Source organism: Rhinolophus sinicus, chromosome X (genome assembly GCF_036562045.2).
Source record: "Rhinolophus sinicus isolate RSC01 chromosome X, ASM3656204v1, whole genome shotgun sequence".
In the NCBI taxonomy this organism is placed as follows: Eukaryota; Metazoa; Chordata; class Mammalia; order Chiroptera; family Rhinolophidae; genus Rhinolophus; species Rhinolophus sinicus.
In genome coordinates this window covers 114,386,458-114,414,237 of record NC_133768.1, presented here as the reverse complement: position 1 = coordinate 114,414,237, position 27,780 = coordinate 114,386,458, and the positions used below count along the sequence as shown (strand labels likewise).

Below are 27,780 nucleotides of genomic sequence, written 5' to 3'. Positions count from 1 at the left end.
GCCCGGCTCTGCAGCTTCCGAGCTATGGGCCTCCATTTCATCATCTGTAAATCAGGGCTGATCATGCTCCTACCTCAGATAAGGACCTCCCTAAGACCCTTGGGACATAAGGTGTCAACGGAGAAAGGCGTGTGAAGCGCTGAGCATGGTATGTGTCCTACAATAAGTCCTCAATAAATGTTCACTGTTATTGTCAGGTAATATAATAAGACTCTCCCGATTGGCTGGACAGTAATGTAAGCACCTGGAAGGCAGGAGCAGGACGCTGCGATGACTGTCCCAGCTGAGCCACGCCCATTCAATTTGACAAGGTTTATTGACTTCGCGTCTGTGCTAAGCTCTGTGGGTAGGTTTGTGTTGTTGGGGTGTAAGCTGAGTGTGCTACGGAGGGGCAGAGGTGTGAAGCTTAAGGGATGGGCAGGGGCCAGATCACCCAGTGCCCTGACAGACATGCTGAGGAGTTGAGGGGAGATTGACAAGTTGGAAAGGTACACAGAGATTGACAAAACCAGGGTTGACTTTAGGAAAGATCGCATTGGCTGCCGTTTTGCAAGAGATGGGAGACATGGTGGAAGTAGGGGAACCAGGCAGGAGATGAAAGCAGCTTGAATCAGGGTGCTGGTGTTGGGGTTGGTCAGGAGCTGTTTCAGAGGCAAAACTGAAACATAACCCAGAAGTTTCTAGCTTGGGCCCATCTGTGGCAAGGCCTCGGCTGAGCTGGGAGCAGACACCTGTGCTCTGTAAACTGGTTCCTTTTTCCCTTTGGTGTTTATTTTTGTTTCCTTGTAAAGTTCATTTCAGAAAATTTCGATCTGAACTGAAGGGAAGGGAGATTTTTCCATACCCAACTGGGACCTGGGTTCTCGGGGCCTCCTAAGGCCCAGGCTTTGCTGGCGGCAATTCCAGCAGAGTTATGATACACAAAGCGGGGAAGATCTGGTGGAGCCAGGGCCCAGCACAAGGCTTGGCATGGTGTGGCACGCCTGCTGTGGGGGCCAGAGTGCTTTGGCCCGGATCGGGGGGGGGGGGGGGGGGTTGGGGACTGGTCCACAGAGAGAAGTGAGCAAATCCTGCCTGTCGCCTGTTTCAAAAGAGAATGGCCCCCTTCCCTGGGAAGTGCCCCTAAGGCATGGCCACCTCTGGCCTTTTCTTCTGTGGATTCCACACTCCCAGGCCCCGCTGAGGGGTGCCTGGGACGAGCGGCAGTGCCAGAGGGAGGGGGTCCCTGAGTCCATAGCAAACAACCCTGGATGGGGGTGGGGCAGGGGGATTGGGAAGCTGTGGTGGCTTGAAGAGGCAATGGGCTGGAAGTCAGAAAACCTGGGTGAGGGCCAGTCCCAGGGAACTCTCTCTGGGACTGTGGGCAGTTCCTTCTTCCCCTCTTTGGGCCTCAGTTTTCCCATCCATCCAACAAGGGGGCTGGACTAGAAGGTCTCTAAACGCCCTAACAGCTTGAAAGATTCCATTCTCTTCTCTGAATCTGCCCAGGGGGAGGCCTTGGGGGCTGGGGCACCGGCAGGGGCTGAGAATTCCATAGCAATTTGCATGTGAAAGCATGTTACTGCCATGGCTATTAGTGTGTGCAGGGGGCTGAAGACAGGGCAAGGACAGCTAAGAGGCTGGCCAGCAAGGCCTGGCTGTCTGGGGGGAAAGGGGAGGGAGGACAGCCCTGGAGGTGTGCGCAGGACGCTGGACTGCCACACTGGGCTCCTGGGGCAGGGTGAACCGCATGACCTCACCTCTATCGCCCTGCTCAGCCTCCAGATGCCCGATTCTGGCCCCTACAGAAGCCTCGAAACTGTTGTACCCATGTGTGAGGTGCCACCAGAGAGGCGGGCCAACTGTTAGTGAATTTTAAGGTCTGCTCCGACCAGGCTGAAATGAACGTCCCCGGACCGTGTTTTCCTCAGGGTTATAATGTGTCGTTTTGGTAATTGCCTTGTGTAAACTTACATAGTTTGTCAATATAAATACTGTGTATATATAGGTTTGTTTGGTTCACTCACACACACAAACTCCTGGGGATTCTGGGAGAACAAAGCAACAGTGTGTAAAACAGCTGTGGCCTGTGAGGCAAGGTAGCTACCGTGTTTCCCCGAAAATAAGACCTAGGCGGTCAGCTGTAATGCGTCTTTTGGAGCAAAAATTAATATAAGACCCGGTCTTATGTTATATTATATTATATAAGACCTGGTCTTATATTACAGTAAAATAAGACCGAGTCTTATATTAATTTTTGGTCCAAAAGATGCATTAGAGCTGACTGTCCGCCTAGGTCTTATTTTTGGGGAAACACGGTAGTTCTGAGGCCTGGCTCTGCCAGCACTCCAAGTCTGTCCTTGAGTAAGTCCCTTCTAGGGTCTGGGCCTCAGTTTCCCCATGAGGGGTTTGCTCTGGAAAAGAGCTCTCAGGAAAGTCCTAAGTCTACCATTTCCTGGCCTCTCACCTCTCAGGTTTGACTGAACAGGCATGAGGGTAGCCAGAGAGGCCACCAGCCAGTCCCGTGATAGCAACGGCTCTGCCCAGCAGAATCCAGGCAACATGGAGTCCATGCTGCAGGGCAGACTCCAGGATCTCCCTGGCTTCCCGTGGGACTCTGGAACCAAGGAAGCCACCTGGAGCCTCTTCCTAGGGCTCTGGCAGGAGAAAGGCGGAAGCTCATCTCTGAGAAGCCAGCTCCTCACCCACTGCCTCTGGGAAGACTGGGAGAGACTAGTCCATGGGCCCTCAATGGTAGGCAAGGCCTGAGGACACACAGCTCTTTGGCTCTAACTTTGGGAAGTACTTATCCTGGATAAATTTGCCCACCCCAGCCAGGTACCTCGGTTGCAGGTTGGGGGCTGAGGGCTGGGGAGGGGGGCTGCCGTTGGAGAGTCAGGATAACTTCTGATGAAGAGGTTTTGGAATTTTGCAAAAGGCTAGCTTTGGTCAGTGATGAGGAAACAGCCAGGCCTTGGGGACCACTCTCAAAGCAAGAAGGGTGCCCTCACCAGAGAAATGGCAGCTACAATTTATTGGTGCTTACTACATGCTAGGCGGTCAGCATTTGTTTAAAAAGCGGATGGATGAATGAATGAATGAATGAATGAATGAATGAATGGCTAAGTTTAGAACCCAAGTTTTTAATCTGTGTATCCTCCGTCTGCCCCTCACATTCCCAAGACCTAGCAACACATTTAAAGGCCTTTCTTTCTAGAATGTGAGGTCCCTGAGAACAGGACCTTGTCTATCCTGTCCGTCACTGTACCCCACTGCCCAGAGCACTGACTGGCATATACTAGGTACTCAGTAAGTATTTTCTGAATAAATGAAGACATCTAATCTCACTCCTCGTCACCCAAACAGGGAAATTGAGGCCCAAAGAGGCAGGGACCTGCCTGCCCCTGGTCAAAAAGAGAGCTGTGTTAGAGCTGGGACAGGTCCACAGCCTCCTGACCTAGAGCACAGCTGGGGGCTCTTTCTCCTGTATCAAAGGGCCCCGTGCAAATTCTCCCGCCCTCCATATCCCTTCACACATTCCTTATTCCCCCCACCCCCAGCTTTCCCTCTTTCCTTTCCCTTTGCCAGCTGGATAATTAACCATTGGAAACAGAACCTATAATTACTGTCTCCCCCGTGCCCTTAAATTGCTTTCAGTTTGGGCTCTGTGACCCCTGTCTTGGGTGGGGGCTGGTCTCCCCCTCAGCAGCCTCCCAAAGGGGGAGCCAACCTAACAAGCACCAGCTGGGGCCCCAGCCCCCCAGATCCAATGGCCAGCTGTACGGGAGGCCAACAGCAGATGGGCCAGGAGGGTCCCCAGGCAGGCTGGGGCTGACTCAGCTGGGGTGTCAGTGGGGCTGTGACGTGCCCGGGCAGGACAGGAGGCCAGGCAGGCAGGCAGGCCGGATTTCCGACAGTGATTGATGCCAGGTGGCCAAAGGGTTGCTTGCTCAGCAGGGCCCAACCTAGGATGGTCCCAGTCGGGCCTGGGTCTTTCTCCTTGGGTTCTTTGGCCCACCTTCATGCCCCTGCCTGGAAGGTACCAAGCCATCCACGTCTCTGGTGCCTCAGGGAGGCCTCCTGGGAGCTTAAATGGGCCAGTGTCATAAGTGACAAGAGTCTTGGCCTTCCAGCGCCACAAGGCCTATTCCTTCAGGGAAACTGAGGCCTGGTTAGCACCTGTCCAGCTTGGCTTTCCTGAGGACCTGGGCTCAGCTTGTGGAAGAAGCCAGGCAGCCCCACCCTCACCTGGGAAGCATCCTCTGTCCCTGACTCACCGGGGCTTGGGCTCAGCTGGGACAGGAAGGAGAGCTGAGGGTGGGGCCGGTCTGGGGCCCTACCACAGGAGGCTCACACCTCCTGCCTCCAGCTAGCTAAGCTTGGTCCCTCCCTGAGCCACACAGATGGGAAGGGAATGGGGGAGGGCTCCTGTTCTTCAAGATGCCTGAGGAAGTATGCTTGCTCAGTCTCACCCAACACAGGGCAAGGAGCAGGGGGTTGGGCCGAAGGAGAATCACCCTCAAGGAACTTCTGAGCTTGGCCTTGAATGCTAGTGCTCCCATTCACTTGATGTGTGTTCCTGGACAACTTACTGGCTGTTGCTTGTAGGGTCTCAGTTTCCTCATCTCAAATATGAGGCAAATAATTGCCCACCTTCCACCGTCACAGGGTACCTTGGGCAACTCAATCAGGTAATATGTGTTAAATGATTGTTTAAAAGGGCAGGGACTGTCCAGGTGAAGGACGTGATGCCACAAGGGGTGACTGAGCACCACTGTGTGGCCAGCACGGGGCGGGCACTGGGCTCTAACCAGAACCAGCCATGGCACCCAGGCCAGGGCCAGTGGGGACAGCTAGTCTCCAGCCTGGGCTTTTGGAGACACTGCCACACATGACTCCACAGCACGACAGCTACTCCTCAGGGGCCCCCGGGAACTCCATCCCCCACCAGCACCACCAGGAGGGTGAGGGCTGCTGGTATCCTGGGCTGGGCTGGGGACCACCCAAGGACACTCCGATGGAGAAGTGTGGGAAGGGCTCACCCAAGCCGGGTCAGGCCCCACATCAGTTAGAGACATCAGTGTGGCCTGAAGCAGCCCTGGCTGGAGACCCCCGGCCCAGGCCGGGCCCCACTCTGGGCAGGCAGTCAAGCAACACAGGCCCCATCTGATCCAGGCACTTCCTTTGGTTAATGAGAAACCAAATAAACAGCCTCTGCCCTGGCTGGCTCCCGGAGCACCCCAGCCTCCCCCACGCCCGCCCCGCCCTGCAGGTCCCTGGCTCTCCAAGCGCTTCCACTTCGCTCACAGCCCAGGCTGCTCCTTGGCTGGCTCACTGGGGCTTCCTGCTCTGGATCACTAACCCTCCCCTTCCTTCCTCCTCCTCCTTTCCTCTAGTGCCTTCTTACCCATTTTTAGCTGATGGGATCTCACTTGTCCCCCTCTCCTGACATCTGCCTTAGCCATCTCCACAGGGAGGCCCCCCCACAAGACCTGCAGGCTGTTCTAGGCCGGAACGGGAAGGCCCAGGCCCTGCCAGTCTGCACCTCTGCTGTGCAGCTGAGGCCAAACCCTCTTCGCGGCCCTCACCACACTCTCAGAGCACCAGTCTGTGGGAAGGAGACCCGGTGCTTGGGGCTGCTCTAGCTCAGGGACTTCAGCTGCCAGCCAGAGCCCCGAAGTATGCCTTGGTGAGGTCTCTGAAGACAGGAGATGGAAGATTCTTCTGGGTAAGAAGTGAACTGGGCAGCCTGCAGCAGCCCCAGGACCCAGTGGGCTGCAGCTGACAGCGAGCTCTTAGGAAGTTATTTCTATCCACCTCCGGGCGTCCTGAGGCAGGGCAGGGCTGGGCCTGCCAGCAGGTCCCAGATCTAGCCCCAGCCAGGTGGTGGCAGTACCATGGGCACACCCAGGGCCCCATGGGAACCTCCCCGCGCCCCATTCACCCTGTCTAGTTGAGTCTACTGCCAGACCGGGCAGATGCCCATGAGCTATGCTACAGAGGTGTCAGGATGGAGAAGGGGGAATGGCTGCAGGCTCCAGCAGAACAAGAGGACAGAGAAACTTGGCAGGAGAGCAGGAGGGGCATAGGGCACTTGAAACACCTTGCTGCATTAGGACCGCCACCCTCTTCCCATACCTGCCCAGCTCACTGTGTGTGGGACACAGGAAATTTCTCTCTCTCTCTCTCTCTCTCTCTCTCTCTCTCTCTCTCTCTCTCTCTCTCACACACACACACACACACACACACACACACACACACACTCACTCATACACCCACACTTCAATCCCCAACATCACGACACCATTTTACACCCATTTCTCCTTGTGGTTAATTTTTTTTTTTTTTAGTTCTCATTTTTTCTAAGAAAAAAGCAACAAGAAAATAATTCAGAGTTTATACAAAACATCTTTACATTATTTTTTTCCAAAAAAGACTAGTATTTACACAAATGGCAACAGAAACAAAAACAAAAAACCCTTCCGACTGCCACCTGGAAGGGCTGGCTGTTCTGCTTCCCTCTTCCACCTGGCACTGGGGTAGGCAGCTGGCCAGGCGGCAGCGTGAAGGTGGATGGTGTAAGGCCCAGCTCCTTCCATGACCACTGTGGGAGCGCCTGCAAGGCACACTCAAGTGGCAGTCTGTTAGCAGCCGTGCTGGCAAGGAGCCGGGGTCAAAGTGCACGGCCTCTTCCTCTTTCCAGGCCCCAGCCCAAGACTGGGGGGGGGAGCGAGAGCTGGGTTGTGGGGCACCCACCTGTGCTGGAGCCCAGAAGAGAAGGAGGCCACCTGGCCTTATACCCGCTTAGGTCTCTGCCCTGGGCCTCTGTCTCCCCACCAGGCCAAAGGGGGCCAAAGGTGAGGAGAGAACAGGGTGGAGGGGGAGGGGGGAGCTCCCAGCTCTGCAGGGCAAATAGCCACCTGGGCACTTACCTCCCTCCACCCCCCATGAGGTCATCTGCCTGCAGCAGCTCTCCTGTTCCCCAGGCAACAGCCAATTAAGACGTTAATTACCGTGAGAGTGAGGGAGGCAGGAGATGCCCAAGAATCCCAGAAGGAAGGGGTTTTTTTTTTTTTTTTTGGTGGAAGGGTGGCAGCCACTACCCCACTGCCAAGATCAGCTCTGTAGCAGGAGGGTCAGGAGGGGAGGGTGAGACACCTTGCCCAATGGCACTCTCGTCTTCCCTCATGGGCAAGAACAACCCAGGCCTGCCCTCCCCTCCGCCAAATACCAAGGAGTTTATAAAAGAAATGCCATCCTATGCTTCCCGGCTGGCCACATCCTGCCCCCAGCCCCTTATACTGGGCTCAGCTGGGCTCAGAAAGCCTGGGGAGGGGCTGCCTTTTCCATTTTTCTTCAAAAAACAGATGAAAATGAGTGGACAGCTAAAAAATGAACACAAAAACATTAAAAACAGTGATGATAGCGGACAAGCAGTCCTGGGAAGGGGGAAGGAGACACGGGGGGCAGGGCCAGGGCGACACCTCCCTGCCCACTGTCCATCAGCGTCCAACCCTGCCCTCCAAGAAGGGGCGCCCCCGCAGAGCCCAGAGGCCTGGCCAGAGGGGGAAGGCACAAGAGCATGGGGGCTGGGGGCACAAGCACCCCCTACGAAGCCCAGGGGCAGGGCAAAAGGGGGATTATAAAAGCCAAGAAACTACAAAACTAAATACAAAGGTGGGCACAACTGGCAAGGGGAGGGGCGTGGGGAGAAAGGAGAGGTGCGGTCCCGGCCGATGTCCCTCAGGCCCGAGGCCGCGCCGGGCTCTCAGACCTTGTAGTAGATGTTCGCTGGGCTCTGGGGTGGCATCTCCTGGACGATGTAGACGGGGTGCCCGTAGTCCCCACTCACCTTCTCATAGTGGGGGCAGTAGTTATTCTCTGTAGTCCGTAAGGGGATGATGATGTCGCTGGGCTCGGTGCCCGCTGTACCACTGCCCCCCTTGGGACTGGCCAGGGTACTGAGTGAGAGGGCGGGTGCCCGCTGCTGCGTGTGCTTGCGGTGCCGCTTTCGCAGCTTTAGTAGCAGAACCGTCAGGAAGATGATGATAAGCAGGAAGATGACGCAGCCAGCACCAACAGCCGCGAACAACGCCACCTTGGAGTTGAAGAAGCTGTCTGGGTCCCCACTGCTGCCTCCGCTCCCACCTGGGCCACTCTTCTCTTCCTGGTTCACAGTGTCTGGGGAAGGGAGAGGGAAGGAATAGTCAGCCAGGGGTCTCAGGGACGCATGGCGGATCTCAGGCTGGGCCCCGTCCCGCCTTTTTTCAGACAGAAGCCCCATACACTCACCATGCTTGCCGTCGGAGTCACCCAGAGAGCCCCGACCGCCAGGGGCCTGCGTAGCCATCTTGATAGTATTGTCTGCCTCCTTGCTGGGCCGGCTGGTAGTCAGCTGTTCAGGTGTCACAGCATTGGGGTCTGCGTGTGGGAGACGACAGGTGAGGGGGAGGGACCCCACCAGCATCGGTGCCTCAGTCATCTAGTCTGGGCCAAGAATGGCTTATATACCGGGCCGATATAGAGATACTGTAACCCTGTCGCCCCCTCCTCTGCTCCCAATACACCCACACCCAGTCAGGGACATCTGTTGAAAGGCCTAACTGGGGGCGCCCTCAGGCTGGGCACTCACCTTGCCCGACCTTCATGACAATCTTCATGGTGCGCGTGCGGCACACACCTCCCTCCCGATTCTCCAGTCCCTCCAGGCTCCCATTGGATGTAGCTGCAGCAAGAGGCCAGAGCAGTCAGAGGGAGAGAAAGGCCTTCCCACATTACCCAGAACCCCTACTGCTGCCTTAGCTCATCAGGACAGAACTGGGAGGCGGGGAGTGGCAAGAAGCCCCCACCTACTTCTCTCCTTCCCATGGGAACAGAGTAGCCAGCAGGGCCAGCAACTAGCCCCTCCCCCAAAGATGCCGCTTCTCTCTGTCATGACCAGGCCCTGGCCCTTCTTTCTGAGTGGACATCACATGTGTCTTCTCATTGGGCGATGTTGCTGAGGCAGAACAATCAGAACCTACAGAGACTAGAAGGAATCCTAGACTGGGGGTCAGGAGAACTGGCTTGGAACCCCAATCCTCTCACTGACTCCCTGTGTGATGTAGGCCAAGAAGCCCCTTCCCCTCTTGGGACCACAGAGTCCCAGGAAGACAAAGGCCAAACAGCTGGCTGCTCCCAAAGGTCTCTGCTAACTGCCGTCCCCAAGATTAGATCTTAGGTGGGCAAAGAAAATAAAGAGAGGGAGCATCACACATTGGGGTCCTCTCCCACCCAACTCCCAGAGCCAAGGCAAGCTGTGGCAGCCCCCCCCCGCCCCCCCCCCCCCCGGTGAATGTCAGGGCAGAACTGCAAGGCCAGGCTGGGAGGGGAGTGGATCAGGCAGAGCCTTGGCTGTGTGTGGTCTCCTTGCAGTACTTCGAAGCTGCCGCCTCAGCTACAGGCTAGGAGACAAGCACGTAACGGGCAGGGACTCACAGGTAATGTAGTAATCGTGGTGCTTCTTGAACTCCAGGCCCATGTAGTTGGGGCTGAACTCCTGGAACTTGATGGTGAAGCGGATTTCCTGCTCGGGCCTATTGCAGGTGACCAGCACATTGGGGTCAAGCACGGTGCTGCAGGCAGCTGCCTGCTCAGGCCGCACCAGGTACAGCTTGTAGTACTCGTAGGGCCGCCCTGCTTCTGCTCGGGGACAGATGATGTCCAGCTTGTCTCCAATCTTTGGGTAGATGACCAGGCCCTTCCCACTCAGGAACCTGCCCAGAAGTGAAGTGAGGGTCAGCCTCAGAGCTGGGCTCCCAGGCCATGCCCGCAGCCAGGGGACCAGACAATGAGGGCCAGGCTGGGCCTCCAGAGTGGAGATGGCAAAAACAGGAATTCCATCCTTCCTCTATCTTTGAGTTGGGGGTGGGGAGACAGAAGCACACTGCCAGCAGGGTGTGGAAGGGGTGGCCCCTGGGCAAGGCTGCCAGGCTTTGACTGCTCAGCAGGGTGGGGCACTGCCTAGCTGGGGGAGCCCTTTGTCCTAATGTGGCATTTCCGCAGGGGGCTGACGTGGCGATGGGCTGGGTACCAAGGTGTCAGGCCTGTGCTGCCTGGAGGTGGAAGCCCTGTCCTCCTCCCACCGCCATCACATTCACATTCCTTCACGGCCATTGCTACTACCTCCTCTGTACACATGCGTGTATGCGCGCACGCGCGGACACATACACACACACAAGCCCACACATGCCTTAGCCACCACCTCCGCAGCTCCCAGCCAATGGCTAGGGGAGCTCAACCTGCCTGGGACCCATGCCTTCTCCCCCATCCCGGCTAATCTCAGACATGGAGGAGGAGATAGGAACAAGCATCGCCTAGAGCCCAGGAGTAATGGGCACAGTCTCTGGCTAGCTGCTGCTCCACACATCTCTGCCCACTCTCCTCTCCCACTGTCCGGTGTCCTACCGGGACCTTTCTCAGCCCCTCCATGCAACAGCCTGAATCCCCAAGGCTGACCAGTCTCACTCTTAAGAACAGAATGGGGAGAAGGGGCCAAAGTAGAGACAATAGATCATATAACATATTGCCCCAGAAACCTCCGTCATCTGTGTTCTAATCCCCCCACCGCCACACTGCCTCTGCTCCAGCTCGTGAGAAGGGATGGACAAATGCCTTCTGAGCTGGGGTTGTCTTCCATGCGAGAAGGCCAGGCACTGCGGAAGAGCAGGTGGAGGGCAGCTGCCCAAGGCCATCTATTCATATCACGGTGTCCTTGCCTAGGCACACAGTAAGAAAGTGGTGCTCTCTTGGCCAACCACATCTGAGCCTGGAAGGGCTGGAGCTGGGAGCAAGGCAGTACCATGTAGGAGAAAGCAGAAAGACTTTGGAGTCACACAGGGCCCTTACTAGGTCTGTGACCTTGGATAAGCTGCCTGGTCTCCCTGAGCTTCCACTTCCTCCCGTATAAACTGGGGGGTGATAAGAGCCCTCCCCACCCCTGCATGTACAGCGGAGACGCAGTGGCACATGCAGAACACCTAGCACACAGTAGGCACTCAACATGTTTGATTCCTGCTTAGAAATCGTCTAGTCTGCCAAGAGGCAGGAGACCAGATACTGATACCAAGTACGCATGAGCCCAGTCTTGGAAATAGGAAGAAAAGATGCAGCCCCATCTGCCTGGGGTGGGTCAGAACAGTGAGTGGTCCACGCTCTAGCAATAGACAGCACCAGGATAGCTGTAGGTTATGCGCAGGAGCATGTTTAAAACAGCAAGGCCTGGAGGCAGTGAGAGGAAGCAGTTCATGTGACAGAATGGTCAGAGATGGCTCAACAGAAAGAGTGGGATGAAAGTGGGTCCTGGGTGAGGAATGAGAAGATGACACACAGCAAGAGTGGACAGCAGTGGCTGGGACACAAACTCCAGCCAAACTCCAGTGACAGGCCTGGCAATTGGTAGACTCAGAAGAGGTGGATAAGCTCAGCCAGGGCCAGGCTGAAAGGCCTCGAGGGTCACAACCCGCGCTGTGGGTTTCCTCCCACTGGGGACAGACCTTGTAGCAGAAAGGACAATGAAGGGCTGAAGACAGTGCTTCAAGAGAACAAAGCCGAGAGTGGAAGAGCGTGGCTCCACTTCTGGAGAGACCCTCCCACAGTGGGAACTACTAGGTACGAGGGCCTACTGGGAGCTCAGTGTCCTCATCCAAGGGAGGGAAATGACAGCCCCGAAGGAGGCAAGTTGGGGAACTAGACCAAGTAAAGGACAGCCATGAGGAAAGGCAGCCCTCTTTTCATGTCGAGTGAGATTCCCCAAAGCTGGGGCTTATCACCCTACTGTGCAAGAGGTTAACAGCCACAGTGAGATCCTTTGCTGCCTAACTTGACCACAGCCCGGAGGGCTGGAAAGGAAGCAGACATAGGATGGAGGCCCACATGAACATCTAAGAGGCAATGTCCCCTCCCCATGTACCATAAAAAGCCCAGAAGTTTCAGCAAAGCCTGTATAATTCCAAGGCATTTTCTACCTTCCAATCCTCACACTGGGTCCATCCAGATCAAAGGATTAGACAACTTCTAACATCTTAGAACCAGAAGTAAGCTTCATGAGCCACTGCATCCAGGCTCCTCATGTGAGGGAATGAATAATCAGATAGATGTTTCCATTGAAGAGCGGTGCTTAGAGCCAACCCAAGGACCCTAAACTCACCCAGGATGTTAACCCCTCATGGTCTAAGGTGACCTAAGTCTTTGTACAGCTGCACCTCAACAGGACCGTCTCTGGAGGTGACAGCAGACACATAGAGGGCATACAAGGGGGTATAGGCCAGCTCAGATTTCTAACCACCTGGCCCTGGCTTACTCACCAGGGTGTCCTTCTGCCCTGAGCACAGTCTCCCATTGCCACTCAGGCTCTGGAGCCCTGGAACTGGAACACAGGGCTTTAAGCTACTTGGGATTCTACCTGGAACCCAGAGACATGGAGGAAACAGAGGTCTACATGGTGGGTGGGGATGGGGGAAGGAGAGGACTATTGCCCCCACCACCCCTCAGAATCTCATCAACCTCAGTGAACAGACACATAAATATTCATCAGTTCATTTGCATAGCAGCTGGCAGAGGGAAACTCACCTTCCCCTAAAGTCAGAAGAGAGAGGAGCCTGCCGAGGCCTGCCTTCCTTGACCCTGACCCCCATAATGGCGCCTTCTCAGTGCCTTCCCCTCCACTGGAAAAACTGCTTCTTGGCCTGTAAGAAGCCCAAGAAAGTGGCAAGGGGCCACGAGGGGTGGGTATGCAGCCAGTGAGCGCGAGGCCACTAGTCATACAGGGGACGCTGCAGGTCTGCCTCGCACTCACCAGGTTAAGATAGTGGCAGGCGAGGAGGAGGAAGACATTGCCCCCAACTTAAACTCTTGATCCCCCACTTTTCAAAAACTAATACTGCCCCCATTATCAAGCCAAGCTTTCCTGCCTGGGGTCACCCCCAGACAAAGCCCTTTTCTGGAAACTAAGGGGATTGACATGGCCCAGCAGGAAGCCTGAAGCAGGTCGCCATGGTAACCCCTGAGGCCTTCCCTCCTTAGCCTGGTATTGCCTGGGGACCCCAGCGAGCCACCCCAGGGAGTCAAAAGACTCGGGGGAGGCAGCCTGAGCAGTCCAACGCCTGCCTTGGGGCCTGCCTTTTCCATGCACCCTCACCCAGTGTCTCCCTCAGCCTTCCCACTGAGCTTAGAAGTACCACCATGACTGTCACAAAGAGTCCTGGGATAGGACAAGCCTGAAGGTCTGGGCAGTAGCCTCCAAGGCCCTGAACTGGTCAGAAGCCAAGTGCCCCCTGCTTCTTCGTCCAGCTGAGCCCCTCTCCACCCATACATGCACAATCTCCAGCAGGGAGAGCCTGCAGGGTGGGGGTCATGCCCAGAGAGCTGCCCACATTTGACCAGGTCTACACTTCCTTTCTTCTCACGCTTCCCCCAAGCTCTAGGAACTTGTTGTCGGAGTGGCCAAAGGGAGACCCTGGTCCCAGGCCATACTAGTCCCAAGTTGGTAGAAGACTCTAGCCACAGCCTTGATTGGGTGAGCCCAGCACCACTGTGCCTGCACCCCCAGGGTGGCTGGACCAGTGGAGGATAGACCCTAAGCCAGAGCTCAAGTCTGCTCTCATCCCAGCAAGGGTGGGGAGTCCCCAAATTAAAGGCTCCTCTTTCACTGCCCCAGCTCCACCCAGCCCCGGAGGCAGCAGGAGCAGGCCTGGCGTGTCCCAGCAGTGCCCGCCCAGGCGTGGGTGGGCAGGAACAGCAGCTGGGTCCTGGCACACACACAGCACTGTTGGAGGCAGGGAAGCCAGGAGAGTCCAAGAGGAAGTCACCCTTCCCACCTACACTGGACTAGGTCCTCCCGTCTGTGACACCTGGCCAATGCTAGGACCCACCGGGGCTATAACACTCCCCTCCTCATTGTCTGCTTTCCGTGGGGTCCCCAAGAGGGACATCACTAGCCCAGAGACGAAGGTCGGCAGGGACAGTACCAGGTAGCGAGCAGCCTGCCGCACAGGTAGGCCTAGCAACGTCAAGTGAGGAAGTCAGCACTGCTCATCCCAGGCAGGCAGGGCCTGAGTCACAGGACAGATGCACGCACACCTGTGAGGTGAGAGGGGAACCCAGGGGCAGGGAGCCAGCACCTCTTCCCACAGACCACCTTGAATTCCTGTGTCTCCTAGACTCTGAGGCAGCAGGCTTCCTGGCGGGACAAAACAGCACAGCACAGCTCTCCCCCCATGGGCTGACTGACTTTAGACAAGTCACTGCTTCATCTGGGAAAGGGGGGCGATTCCAACCTTGCCAGGGCTGTTGGGAACATCCAGTGAGTTCACACATGAGGTCGCTTTGTGAATAGCAAGGCGCTGCCTGACTGCTAGTACACCAAGCACAGTACCTTTTGGAAGAAAGAAGCTTCCAGTGCTGGCTGCTGGCACCCCCACCCGAAACGATTACCATACCAACACAGCCAGGAGGGGCTGCTGTAGGGCACAGGGCAAGGAACCCCAAATGTAATGTGGCTGCTGAGTATCCCCCGGCCTCAGCACCCCTAATAATCACAGGGTGGACCCTCTCCCAAACCTGGTGTTCCTATGGCAACCAGCAGCCTCCTGGCTGGCCCACCCTTTCCACAGTCCCAAGGGCAGAAAACCGTGGTGCACAGTGGTATCCAGGGCCTGCCCCGTCATCATCCACTGAGCTGTGAGGCAGTGGAGAGCCTGAGGGGAGAAAGGGAACCCTTGATTCAGCCTCCACCCCAGCCTCACAGGCCCTTCTTGCTCTGGCTTGGCTGCCTGGGATGGGGGTGAGGCAGAGGAACAGGGAACTCTAGGAGCTGCTGGGTTCCCATCACGCTCAGGCCCCCACCTGTGGCCAATCAGCCACAGAGTGGAGGAGGTCAGGTCCCTAGCCGCCCCGGAAAGGGGCCCCCTGAGCTGGCCTCCCCAGGACTGTGAGCTGGAACAGCTGTGAGGGGGCTGGGGACAACACTTTGGCTTGTGGCAGGCAAGCCTGGGTTGGGGTCTGCAGCTGCCCCCACCCATGCTGGATGGAGGCAAGGGTCCTGGACGCCACGCTGAAGCCCCCACCCCCACCCGCTTGTAGGGAAGGTGTAATGTGATCTCAGGCACACCCCCACCCCCTGGAGGTGGGGGAACCTGAGTGGGGGGCAAGAAGGGGTCAGAACAGGACTGAGAGACTGAACTGCAGCAGCTGGACTTGGCTGAGGGCTCAAGTGTGAGGCCTGCCGGCTGCCCCAAGCTCTCAGGGGAAGAGGCTGGGGGAGGGGGTGGCCTGGGACCTTCCATCACATCCCCCGACCCAAGCATGCACGCACTCTGCTTCCCCCCATCCTCCAGTGGGACCAAAGCCCGCTCCCCGCCCTGCACTCGTCTGACAAAGCTGACAAGAGGGGCCAAGGAGGCAGACGCTCTTGCACCCGGGGACCACCGCACCGGGAGGCCCCAGCGCCAGTTGGGAAACAGGCTGGGAACCTTGGGCTGGCCCTCCCAGCGCCCCGCTCCCGGTAGGGCTGGGGTGTGCCCCGGAACCTGGAAACGTACCCCCAGCCCCGGCACTTCTTTATTTTGATTTTTTTTCCCAAGGAGGAAGCAATTAAGCAGGGTTTATAAGCGCTGGGAGATTGGGGAGGGGGGTTGCCAGCTCCTGACAGGGCTGAGGAGAGAGACCAAAAGCCGGGAGGAAGAGGGGAGGGAAGAGAGAAAATGAGCCTGTGAGGGAGAGCATGGGCATGTGCGAGAGACAAAAGGACTTGAGAAAAAGAGGCAGAGAGTGAGTGAGAGTGAGAGGGAGTGTGAGACAGAGCAGGCGAGCCTGGCTGGAGCGGGGAGGTGAGCCTGGCTCAGAGGGCGACACAGCCAAACGACACGGACCTGAGAGGGAGAACTCGGCCGGCCGGAGGCAAAGAGGGAGCCCGGCAGAGCGAGACTGTTTATTGGAAAGGCTGTGGCATCCTGAGGGTTGGGTGCGGTGGCAGAGGCAGCCCCCAGAGCTCCAGTGGAGCAGAGGGCAGTGCCTCCCTCCTGCCCTCCTGCCCTCCTGCCGCCCCCCCCCACCCCCGCGGCTGCTTTCCAGACCCCTGAGAGTGGATGGAACTGGGGGGGGGGGGGAGGACCGTGCAGTAGCACCAGCACCAGTCCCCAATAATTCCCAGGATCTGTTCAATTATGGGATGGAATTTGTGCAGGTCCTATTGAGTTCTCAGCCATCACCCCCTACCCAGAGGTTGCCTGCCCTCAGCTTGAAGTGGATGCAGAGGTGGGGGGTGGTCAGACCTAAAAAACCTGCATACTGGTCCAGAGCACTAAACGCTCAAAAAACAAAAGGGGGGAAGCTCAGAGAGATCTTGTTTCTCCCAGCTGCCCCCACCCCTCAACTCTGCAGGAGGGCTCCCTTCCAGCTGTGGAGCTGCATGCTATCTCTGGTTAGAGACCCCAGAGAGCAATTAGGTCACTCCCATGAGCCCCTATGATGGGCTACCCCAGGCGGCTTTCAGCTCTCCTGGCTCAAGAGGGAGCGTTTCCAGCCTCCACTCTCACGGGGGAACTAGGCACTTCACAACCTTCCCCCCTGGGCTCAGCAGCCTAGGGCCCCCAGACCATTTTGAGTCCCTGCTGTTAGAAAAGCACTGCGCCCAGTTTGGCTTCTGGGTCGGGGAGAAATTCTTGCCAATCCCCTTCCTTGTACAGAAGCGGAGCCCTCTATCCCGACCCTGGTTTGGCCACCCCCACCGAACAGTAAATAGGACCCTACCTTAACCCAAGGAGAAGAGAACTAAAGAAGCCACCTTCTCCCACTCCAGGGCCGAGAGGTGCACTGGCCCTGGGAAGTTAGCGGGGAGCCCAGGAGAGTGGACAGGAAGAGATTCCAGATACTGGACTCGGAGAGCAGACAGAGCAGGCCAAATCCCCCAGTTTCCCACTAAGTGGGGTGTCTGCACACTGCTGGGACCTCCAGAAAACAAGAAGGAAGGACAATTTTGACCCTGGGATCCAACCCGAGTCCTGGATGCCAAAAGAGAAAAGGGTCCAGAGGTCACACAGCCCCAGCTACTCCCCACTAACAGCCCAGAAACCAGTGAGCCACCGCCCTGAAAGGTGTGTGAGTTGCTGGGGGGGTGAAGGGGAAGGATCTCCTCTACATAGCTGCCTCCCTAACCCCTTGGGGAAAGCTAAGCACAGCTCCCCAATCTGAGGGACATAGTGTGAGGGCCAGCGGACGCCTGGGCAGGAATCCTCCACTCCCCACCCACCTCCCTCCGCGGCTGGGCCGCCACTCTCCGCCCTGGCGCCCTCGAATCTCTGCCGCCGGCTCCATAGGACCCCCGACGGGCGCTGGATCGAATCTCCCTTCCACAAACCCCTCTCCCACTCCGCCCCTCTCCACCCGCCGCCTTTGTGAGCTGGGAGCAGCGCCCGCCCTTCCAAGGCCCGGCAGGGAGAAAAGGGGGGCTAGAAGAAACGCCAAAGCGAAAAGCTAGGGAGGCAAACAGGAAGAAAGAGAAATGAAAATGGGAGAAGCCCGAATGGGGATACGGACGCTGCCACCCGCTCCAAACGCGGGGTCCCGCGCCGCGGTCCCTTCAAAGCTAAACAAACGAGGAACCTGTGTTCCAGCCTCACCCCCCGCCCAGGTCAAGCTCGCCCCTCAAGAGGCTCTGGGCGAAAACCGCCACGTTCCCAGGGGCCCCAGAAGGGGCTGCGTCCTCCCCCCAGCCAGCTCTCGGGTGCGCTCCCGAGCGCCGGGACTCCCAGCTCCGCCTGGCGCGACCATCTAGCTCTACTTGATCTGGGACGCGAAGGAGAGGGCCGGCAAGCCGCGGGGTCACAACCCAGCCAAGTGCCCCCACCCCACCCCGCCGCACCCTGCCCCGCCCGCCCGCAGGAAAACACTCGAAAAAGCCAGCGACAAAATGGGGTGCCGCTCCTCTTCCGAACACCTCCCTACTCGCACTCGGGGGCGCGCGGCCTCACCCCGAAGGAGTACCTCCCACCCCCAAGGACCTGAGCGGGTAAGTTACTCACTTGGGGTTGAGGGAGCTCCAGGACACGGGCTCCAGGTTCTTGGCCAGCGGCGTGGCAAGCCGGCACAGCGCCAACACGACCACCGCCACAAGCCACTTGCCGAGCCAACGCTGCCCAGGCCGGGCCATCTTCCCGGGGGCAGGCTGCAGTTCGGGATCCCCTGGCGCCTCCTCAGCAAAGCTCTCCTCGTCTTCCCGTGCCGCGCTGCGCTCCGAGCCGCTCAAGCGCCCATCCTCCGCGACCGCCGGCCTTGAAGTGCTCCCCTCCCGCCGGCTTCTGAGTCGCTCTTCTCCTCCCGGCCGGCCAGGAGGACTCACTGGGCAGCCGCCCCCAACCCGGGCATGGGCTGCGGCCTCCGAGGGCTCGCTCCCTTGGCCTTTCCGCCGCACCGGGCACGACGGGGGCTCTGCGCCCCCGGGTGCTCCTGCCGGATTCCGCTTTACTCCCCGAGACTGTTGGGGACTGCGCGCCCTTTACGCGACGGGGTCTCCCCGCTGGGGACTCGGTAGCCGCCCCGACGCCTCGACCGTCCCAGGATCGGCGCCCCTCGGAAGAAGTCGGAATCTCCCTAAAACCTGAGCACGGTCCGGGGGCTCCCGCCTGGGTCGCCCTGGCACGGGTTCCGTTCTTCCAGGCCACACTGGGACTCCGGGCTGCGCGCCCCCCGACAGCTTCTACTTCAGCGCGGGCCCCGCTCAGCGTACTTAGAAGAGCGGGGAGAAGCGGCCGAGCGAGCCAGTCCCATCAGTTTGCGCCTCTGAAGCCTTGGCCGGGTGGCCCGGCAGCCCGGTCCCCGCGTCCTAGCTCTCCGGCGATTGCGCCCGAGGGTCTGCGGCCAGTGCGAGCCTCACACACCTTCCACTGCTGTTCAGCGCGCATAGACTCCCTCCGCCGCCGCTGAGCTGTCTACTCCCCTGCTCAGGCGAACGCAAGGCCAACCCTACTGCTCTTAGCCAATAGCAAGCTCCGTCACGGGGTCCTTGCCCCGTACCACGCCCCCAGAACAGGAAGGGGGCGGGGCGTCAGGGAGCTCTTAAGGACGCCGCGCTCTCGATGGCACCAATCTGAATGTGCGGCTCGTGCGGTTAGGGTTGGGTCCCGCCTAGTCCTGTTCCCAGAGCGCTCACCCCGTGGGAAGTTGGCGCTCCTCTAGAGCTGTCGGCCTGTTCTCCCCGCACGCCGGGTCCACACTCTGGCCCACGGTCGTGGGCCACACAGGCCCCGTCGCAAGTATCCCGGGAAAGTAGTACTTCCACTCTCTTTTTGCACACACGAGCCCTGAAGTCCTGCTCTGTGCTCAGCTCTGTGGTAAGGATAGCTTGTTTGCTCCTGGGCCCGTCTCACGTAGGGCCCTGGTGGCCTTTCCACCTTCTGCCCTCGCAATGCAGTGTCCGCTTGCACATGGACCTGGAGCCCCACGAACGTACAAACAGATAGCGGTGGGTGATGGAGACACAGGCGTTAAATACGGTCCCGGTGGGGAGGGAGCTGAGTTTTTAGCCCCTAGAGACCAGGCCTCCTTCGGAATTTCAGATTTGGGAGAGAGCCTTATGGGACCCCAGGAGCCCAGATTTAGAGTTCTTGTCCTGTCTGAAGGCGCAGGCAAGGCCTTGGGATAGGCCAGCGGGGATAAGAGGACACCTTGATAAAGAAAGACACCTCGAGGGCAAAGAGGAAAAGGCGCAGGGCAGGCGCCTTCTGAGAAAAGCAAAAGCGGGCGTCTCGGCCCGGAGACACCGGACTCCAGCCCTTCCCGACCTCGCCATCTGGGTCTTTGTCTCCCAGCCCTGGCCAATTCTCCCCGCCCCTCCTCGCTTCCTTGCTTATAACTTTGGCTCCATCCCATAGCTCAGACCCTCCCGGTCCGACCCGCTCTCCTTGGTCGGACCCCAGGAGACACACTCACGTGCTAATGTCTCCCCCTACTGGTCTTTTACAGCACTGCGGGCGCCTGAGACAAACGGTGCTGTCACTGAACAGGAGCGTGGCACACACAACCCTGGCACACGCGCTTGAACACAAGACCTGGGACAGGCGTGGAGGCCTTGGCAAGAACCGCGGCCCAGTATGGGGAGGAAGGGAAAGCACAGGAGGAAGCTCTGGGCTTGGGGTTGGCTTTGGGACTGCCAAGGATTTAAAGTCTCCTTGCTGTTTCTTGATGGAGATGATTGAGGAACATTCCCCAAGTGCTCTACCATTTACACAGTTTCATGCCTTTGTCTCTCTTGAGTGGGAGGCTGAGCCACTGAGTTTCTCACTGGATTCTCTCATGATCTCTCTGGCTGTAGAGTGGACTTCTTTTGGGAGGAACTAACAAAGGAGAAGCTGGGCCCCTCCCACTTTCAGGGACAGGGCTTCCAGAGGGAGAGGGATCTGGGTAGACAGGGAAGAGGAGGAGCTGTCTGGGGTCTCTCAGCTCCCAACTGGACCCCTTATCGAGCATGAGCAAGGAGAGATGAGAAGAAGGTGCAAGGGCATCCTGATACACCAGCTTGGAGACTAGGACCCCCCAATGCATGGCGGGACATCAAAACCTGAGTATGAAAGGCAGTCTGCCACTTACTGGGAGCCTACTCCGTGCCAAGAACTGTTAGATGCACTTCCTTTCACAATCCTTTGAGACAAGTTCCACTATCCCCATTTTATATAAAGGGGAAACTGAGGCTCATGGAGGAGAAGTGACTCATCTGAGGTCACCTAGCTGATCAACAATGGAAGTAGGATTTGACCCCAGGGTTATGTGTCTCCAAAGCCCATGCCCATCCCCCTCTACCATCCTGACTTGCCACATTTCCAGCCCCTTCTGGCTTACTTGCTGACTTAATTCATTCCTGGTTAAAAGCACAGACTTGCTGCCTCGACGTGTGTACCCCACCTACAGGGGCCTCAGTAGCAGGGCTGGGACTACTCCCTGCCATAGCCAGGGCTGGTGACTCTGGGTCCCCACCCTTGCAGGACCTCAGATGTAGTGATTCAGGCCCCTGAGAGAGGGAAAAATTACTCCCCAAGGGAGCCTGAGAGGAAGTCAGGATCTGGGGGGGAGGTGGGCCCTCTCTCATCCAAGCCGATATACTTCTCCTCGCCCTGGTTTCAATCTACCCATGTTTCCTGGGCGCCGACCCTGTGCTAGCCTCTGACCTGGGCCTGCCCTGGTGACACACAGAGGAGCCCCCCCGAACCTTGCCTTTGAGGAGCTCCAAGCAGCCAGAAATTAATATGTGGGGCCTCCCGGGCCCAGGGGTGCAGAAGACCAAGTGGCCGCTGCCAGAGACCTCAGGCATCACGCTCCGGGCTCAGCTCCTCACACCCATGGAAAGCAGGGGGATAAACTTCCGAGGCAGATTCCCTGCTTGTCCCATGTGTTTCCTTGAGCAAGTCACGTCACCTCTGTGTGCTTCAGTTAGCTCGCCTGTAACCTGGAGACCATGCCTGCTTCCGAGCTGTGGTGAGGGATGAATGAGATAACACACATGAAGGGTTAGCATCACGCCTGGCCCACCACGGTGCTTACTAAATGGAAACTATTATTCCTCCACAGAGCCTCCTACAGAGACACCCTCATTCCCGGTCACACCCGTTCTTGCCCGTTCACCCCTGCTTTGTGTGCCACATGCACACTTCCCAGCCCGTCTGCTGTGCTCGCACACGTACATATTCATACACGAACTCTCGGTCTTTGTCACCCACCCACTTATGCAGCACCAGGTGGCAGGTCTGGTTCCTACCCTCGTGGAACACAGAGTCTAGCCCCCCACATTGTTTTTGTGTCACTGTCACACACACATGCATGAACATACACACACACCTTCGATGACTGGGACCCTTGTCCTTGATCTCTCCTTGCCTGCCCTGCACTCTGAAATGAGAGATGTGAACTAACTCACCTAAGGCCACACAGCCATGGAGTGGGAGAGTCAGGATTCAAACCTGGGCCATTTGGCTATACAATATGAGCTTCTACTCATGACTCTATGCTGACATCCTTGAGGCCCAGGGCAGTGCCAACCAAGCAGCCCTGTCTCCTAGCTGCAGTCATGTCCGCCTGCCGTAGGTCTCCTGTCTGTCCCCTAGAAGACCCATCGCCTCTGCCTGCGCCCGCCTCACAGGTACACAAACCCATTCCCTACACGGTGAGGGAGAACTTCTTGAAAACTTACTGGTGTGCCAAGCATTGTAGCTGGGTGCTATATTGTCACCTTTGGTGCTCTATTACCATTTTGTAATTCTCACAACAGCCCTGAAAGTTGATATTGATAGGCCTGTTTTACAGATGCAGAAACTGAGGCTCCAGGCTCAATCTGGCTGCACTCGCTGCCCGCCAACCTCATCCGGCAAAGCCCTCTCTTGCCCAGCTGGCTTATTCCCATCACCCCCTTCGCTCCTGTTCTTCCCTCTGCCCTCACCAGCCCCTAGCTGACTGAGACCAGCTGGGGTCTGTGTTGGGCCCCGGCTATCCCCCTTCCCCATGAATATTTTGCTTTTCAAGTCACTCTATCTCTGGGTCAGGCTCAGGGCAAGCCTAGGGTGGGGCCCGAGCCCTCCCACTCTTCCTTCTCCCCTCCCCTGGCTGCACCACACCCCAGGGCTAGGTCAGATTCAGCCCCAGGGGGGTACGCCCTGCACGTCTAGTTTCACTGCTGCCAGGACAAGTCCCATTGGCTGGGGAAGGAGGGGGTGTTCCCAAAGACCCAAGGTTCAACCAGACTCTCAGCCCCCAGCCCCTGTCTGGTCCCTGCCCCAGCTTCACGTCTGGTTTATGGGTGTTTGCACTGAAATCACTTTGATCTTCCAGGTGTCAGCCTGGCCCTGGCTCAGGCTGTTGGCAGGATGACACCAGGAATAGGAGGAGCCCCTCTCTTCCTGAGATGGCCCTGTCCCCTCCCTCCCTCTCTCTTTATCCCCTCCTTGTACCAAATTGCCCAACTCTGGACTCCACAAAATCTGTCCCAAGCCCTCACACCCCCTACAGGCAAACGGCCTGCCCTCTGCCCCTGAAATGAGTGTAGAACAGGGCATCTGAGGGGCAAAGCATGGCTCAGTGTGGCATAGCAGGTGGCACAAGTCTCTGAACTGTAGTCGGGACCCTGGGCTCCTTAGAGGCTTCATCTTTGGACACCCCTGCCTTCCTGTATGTCAGTGCTCTGGGCTCAGCTTCCTCTCGCTGTCCCTCCTGTTCTCTGCTCTCCAGCTCAGCGTAGGGCAGGCTGCTGGAGGAAATCCCGCAGCACTCAGCCCAACACACCTGTTGCTTCCTCACTCCAGTTACCTGGGGAATGTGCACAGAGGGGCTGGGCCATCCATCACTGTCGGGCTCAGGAATTTGGGGGAGGGGAGCAACAGCTGTCCCCACCTGTCACTGACCCCATCCTGGCACCCCATCTCAGAGGGCCAGGAGACCTGGGGCAGGAGGGTGCTGGCTGCAGAAATGGCATCTTTGCCCAGTCCTATTCCTGCCTTGTTAGTGAACACTCTGGACATGTCAGGCCCCATAAACACAGGGAATCAAGTTCCCCTGGAGGAACACCCCTAAGAGAGCAAACATTTGGACAACCTCAGGAGCAGAACGAAGGGGCAGCTGCTTCCTCAGCTCTCCATCCTGCTAACTCGGACCCTCACCAGCCTATGAGCTAGCTTCCTACCTCCCACCCTACTAGGAAGGCTAAAGGGCCAGGCTCTGCGCTTTCTCAACTAATAAACCCAGGCCTACTGATGGAGAGGCGAGGAGCCCCTGGGGGCATCCTGAGGGCAGGTAAGGGGCTGGACCCAGTTGGCCAGATAACCGTGGCAGAAGTCTGGCACCCCGGCACTCCGCCTCCCAGCCTGGATCTCTGATGTGCATCCCCTTCTGACTCACAACTTAGCCCAGCTTGCTTTGGAGACTCCTTTTCACCTTCAGTAAGGAAGGCCCCAGCACCTGGGCTCAGTGCACCTCCCAATGAGGGACCAGTTCCTTTCTAAGCCTTTAGTCTCCCCAGCGAGCCTCTCCCACCCCACCCTTGCTAGACCTCCACATCCCCAGGTGCTGCCCAAGCAGCGGTGGGAGGGAAAACTCAACTGACAAACTACCCAGCATCTTCCTCACGGGGAAGCCAACCCTCAGAGGAACAGAGATCTTCCTCACCTGATTTGTTTTCCCTTCACAGCCCTTCTCTGGGACACAAAGCAGAGCCTCTGGCAGCCCCAATCTCAGCCATGAGGGGTGGGGGCAGGGGTGTGTGTGGGGGGAATTTTCCTCCTTGTATTGGTGTCCTGAGCAGGGGTGGGGAAGGTGGGAAGCTTGGGGGGCTTCTGAGCTAGGGTATTAGGGCTCTAAAGACAGGGGACAGAGGAGGTGGGATTTCAGACGTGAAGAAATGAGGCAATAGGCAGGTTGTTGAATCAAGGGTAGAGTCCCCAAGGAAACCTTTCCCTCTTCGCCTCTGTATTCATCAATCTCTGTCGACCTCTAGTGGCTGGTCTAGTATTTGTATTCCAAATGGTGACCCAGCACTGAGCCTGGTCCCCGACAGTCCAACAGGACATAGGAGACACTGCCAGCTTCAGGTGTCCAACCTGGGCTGAGCTAAGGCAGGAACACCCTGCCTTATCCTCCCCAACGTCCCTCCAAGCACTGCAAATCTAATGTGTCCAGGCTTACCTTAGCACCCGCCTCCTCTGGGCAGCCTTCCTCCTTTGAGCTCCATATCCTGACTCTACTGCTTGTGGTTGTCACTGGGATTTTCATTATTTGTGTACATTTCCGTTCTCCCACTACAGACTAACCTGGGGGCAGGAACCACTCACTACTTCTCCTTCATCTCCCACATCGAGGGCAAGCATAGCAATGGGCATACAGGAGGTGTGCAGTAAACGCTAATGGTGATGGTGATAATGATGGTGACAGTGGTGACAGCTGCCATTTATTCAGCACCTACTACTTTCCAGGTATTTTGTATCCATTCTCTCATTCAAAAGTCATTTTAGATACAGATGACTGGCATTCTTAGCAGTCAAGTCTCCTAAGTAATGTCTCGTGTCTAGTAAAACCCCAAGGTTTGATGCAGGTACCTCCATCTCCTACGGGCCAGCACTGCCTTTATCCCGGGAGGGGACCCAGGATGACTGTGACTTAGTCTCTGACAGCGTGACATGGTATGGGCCACAGTGAAGACCATATGCCCCACAGAGCACGAGGGACCAGCTCTGCATTGTTCCTCCTTCTTCTCCCTCCTTGTCTCAGGGCTGTCCTTCTCTACTTTGCCCAGCCCAGATGCGCAGTCCCCCAGGTTCCGTCACACAAGGAGGCTGTGGCCAACTGGGAGACTTGTACGGACAATGGGCACAGAAAAAGTCAAGAATCCAGGGCCACAGAGGAAGAGTCCATCAGAGATTGCTACCACTAGAATACCCAGAATGTCCCAGAAACCGACACATCTCAGTTCAGTTCACAGACACTGCTGGGTGTCACCTTGGAGTGTGGCAAGTGCTGGAATCTGAGTCTTAAGGAGTTCAGAGAGATGGGTTATTCCCTCTTGCTCCATGTCATGCCCAGTCAGCTAACAGCCCCAGGCCAGTGAGCACCACTGAGCAGAGGACCCACCGACCTGAGCCTTACTCTTGTCTGTAGCTTCCCTCCGCCATTTTGCCTTTCTCTACCCTGGTGGCCTTAGAGGAAATGGAGCCGTCTCACTTTTGCCCTGCTCCTTCCCCAAGTCAGCCACTCACCTGAGACTGTGTCTCAGTAGTCCTTGGTGCGAAGAGTACCTACTGGGACTTAAAAGGAAGAGCTCATGGGGGTCCAAGGTAGTTCAAGACACCCCTCCCTGGCCCGCACCACTAGGATTCTAACAAGGCCCTGGCTTGGAGTTGACAACCTTGGAAAATAGGGTTGGCTTATGCAATTATGGAGCCTGGCATGTCCAAAATCTGCAGAGCCAGTGCCCAGTTCAAGTCTGGGGGTTAGGAGGCTGCTGTAAAACCAGGAAAGGCTGATGTCCCAGTTCAAACACCTTCAGGCAGGAAGAGGTGATTTCTAGTGTTAAGGTTGTTAGGCTGGAAAATGTTCTCTTACTTGGGGTAAGATCAAGCAACCTTGGAGAATCAGCCCTTTATTCTATTTGGGCCTTCAACTGATTGAATGAGACCCACCCACGTGATGGAGAGCAATCTGCTGTACTCAGTCTACAAATTTAAATGTTAATCTCATCCAAAAACACCCTCATAGACACTCCTAGAGTAATGTTTAACCAAGTGTCTGGGCGCCCCATGGCCCAGTCAAGCTGACACATAAAATTAGGTGTCACAAGTCCATCCTTTGTCAACTTGATATCCATATACAACTTCTTTTTTCCCCCCAGTTAATTGGGGTGACAATTGTTAGTAAAATTACATAGATTTCAGGTGTATAATTCTCTATTACATCATCTATAAATCCCATTGTGTGTTCACCACCCAGAGTCAGTTTTTCTTCCATCACCATCATATACAACTTCTTAAGCCATACTTAATCTCCAAATAAAAAAAAAGAATAAGGTCAGAATTTGACCAACATGATACAAGTCTCCTGCGTACAACCCAAAGCACATTGTACTCCTTCCCCGGAGGAGGGGGTAAAGTCCTTCAGTGATATTTACTCTTCCTTTTGATATTCCATAACTTCAATAATATGGTATAAAGTTAACAATACGTAAATACTGGTACTCAAATCTCTCTCTGCCTCTCTTTTATAAGAACATTCGTCAGATAACCCAGGATGATCTCCCGATCTCAGGATAATTAACTTAATCACATCTGTAAAAATAGATCCTGTTTCCAAATAAGATAACATTCACAGGTTCCAGGTGTTAGGGCGTGGGCATATATTTTTGGTGGCCACTATTCGGCCCAGTACAATGGATAAAGGGGTGGAGTGAATGGGATGAGGAACAAGGTGCAGAGAAGATGCTAGAAGGGGCTGTCATGTTGTGCTTGTCTCAGGCACCATCATCATCATCACAAACATTTACTGAGTGATTACCATGTACCAAGCTCCATGCTAAGCCCTTTATGTACATTACCTCATTAAAGGGGCCGCACCCTCTGAGTTGTTACTATTATTACCCCCATTTGCCAATGAGGAAGCTGCGGTTAAGAAACTTGCCCACACTCACACAGCCAGGAAGTGGTGGTGCCTGCTCACTGGCTGTCTTCAGAACCAGTATTTCTAACCACGACACTCGGCTTCCCCCTCAGACAGGCCTGTGGGTGGGATTCAAGGTGCCCCAGTGGTGTTAGAAGCATCCTGATATGACTGTCCGTTGGGAGTCTGGACTCTGAGGTCAAATAGGCTGGTTTCAATTCTGTCTCTGTCTCTTATGAGTTGTGTAACTTTCCAGAGCTTCTGTTTCCCCTGTGATGAACTGAAGAGAAACCATTCATTCTTTAATAAGTGCCTACTATGTGCCAAGAATATAACGATTACCTATCAAGGTGCTGTGCAGATTGGTTGAACTAATGTATGTAAATCCCCTGGCTCATACTATATGCTTAGCATATAGTGGCTATTGGCATTGTTGTGTAGTTGCAGTTTTGAGAGAGAGAGAGAGAGAGAGAGAGAAGGGAAGATAACCAGGAGGTGTTACCTCTGGAATGACACCCGATGGCAGATGGCAACCCTAAGACCTAGGCTGATTCAAAAGCCAGCGAAGCCATAGCACAGGCAGGCAGACAAAGGCTAGGATCCTTGGTCAGGCTGTGGAGAAAGAAGACTCCATCAGCAGGACCA

General features: G+C 56.5%; 1 protein-coding gene across 1 annotated transcript; it reads right to left on the bottom strand.

Annotated features, from left to right (window-relative positions):
• Positions 1-6,362: 6,362 nt before the first annotated feature.
• EFNB1 (ephrin B1) lies at positions 6,363-18,954 on the bottom strand. The gene is made up of 5 exons (XM_019753612.2): positions 18,039-18,954; positions 9,457-9,734; positions 8,612-8,704; positions 8,272-8,400; positions 6,363-8,160 (listed from the first exon to the last, which is right to left on the bottom strand). The coding sequence occupies exons 1-5, from the start codon at positions 18,164-18,166 to the stop codon at positions 7,748-7,750; spliced, it is 1,041 nt and encodes a 346-aa protein (XP_019609171.1). The 5' UTR covers positions 18,167-18,954; the 3' UTR covers positions 6,363-7,747.
• Positions 18,955-27,780: the final 8,826 nt, after the last annotated feature.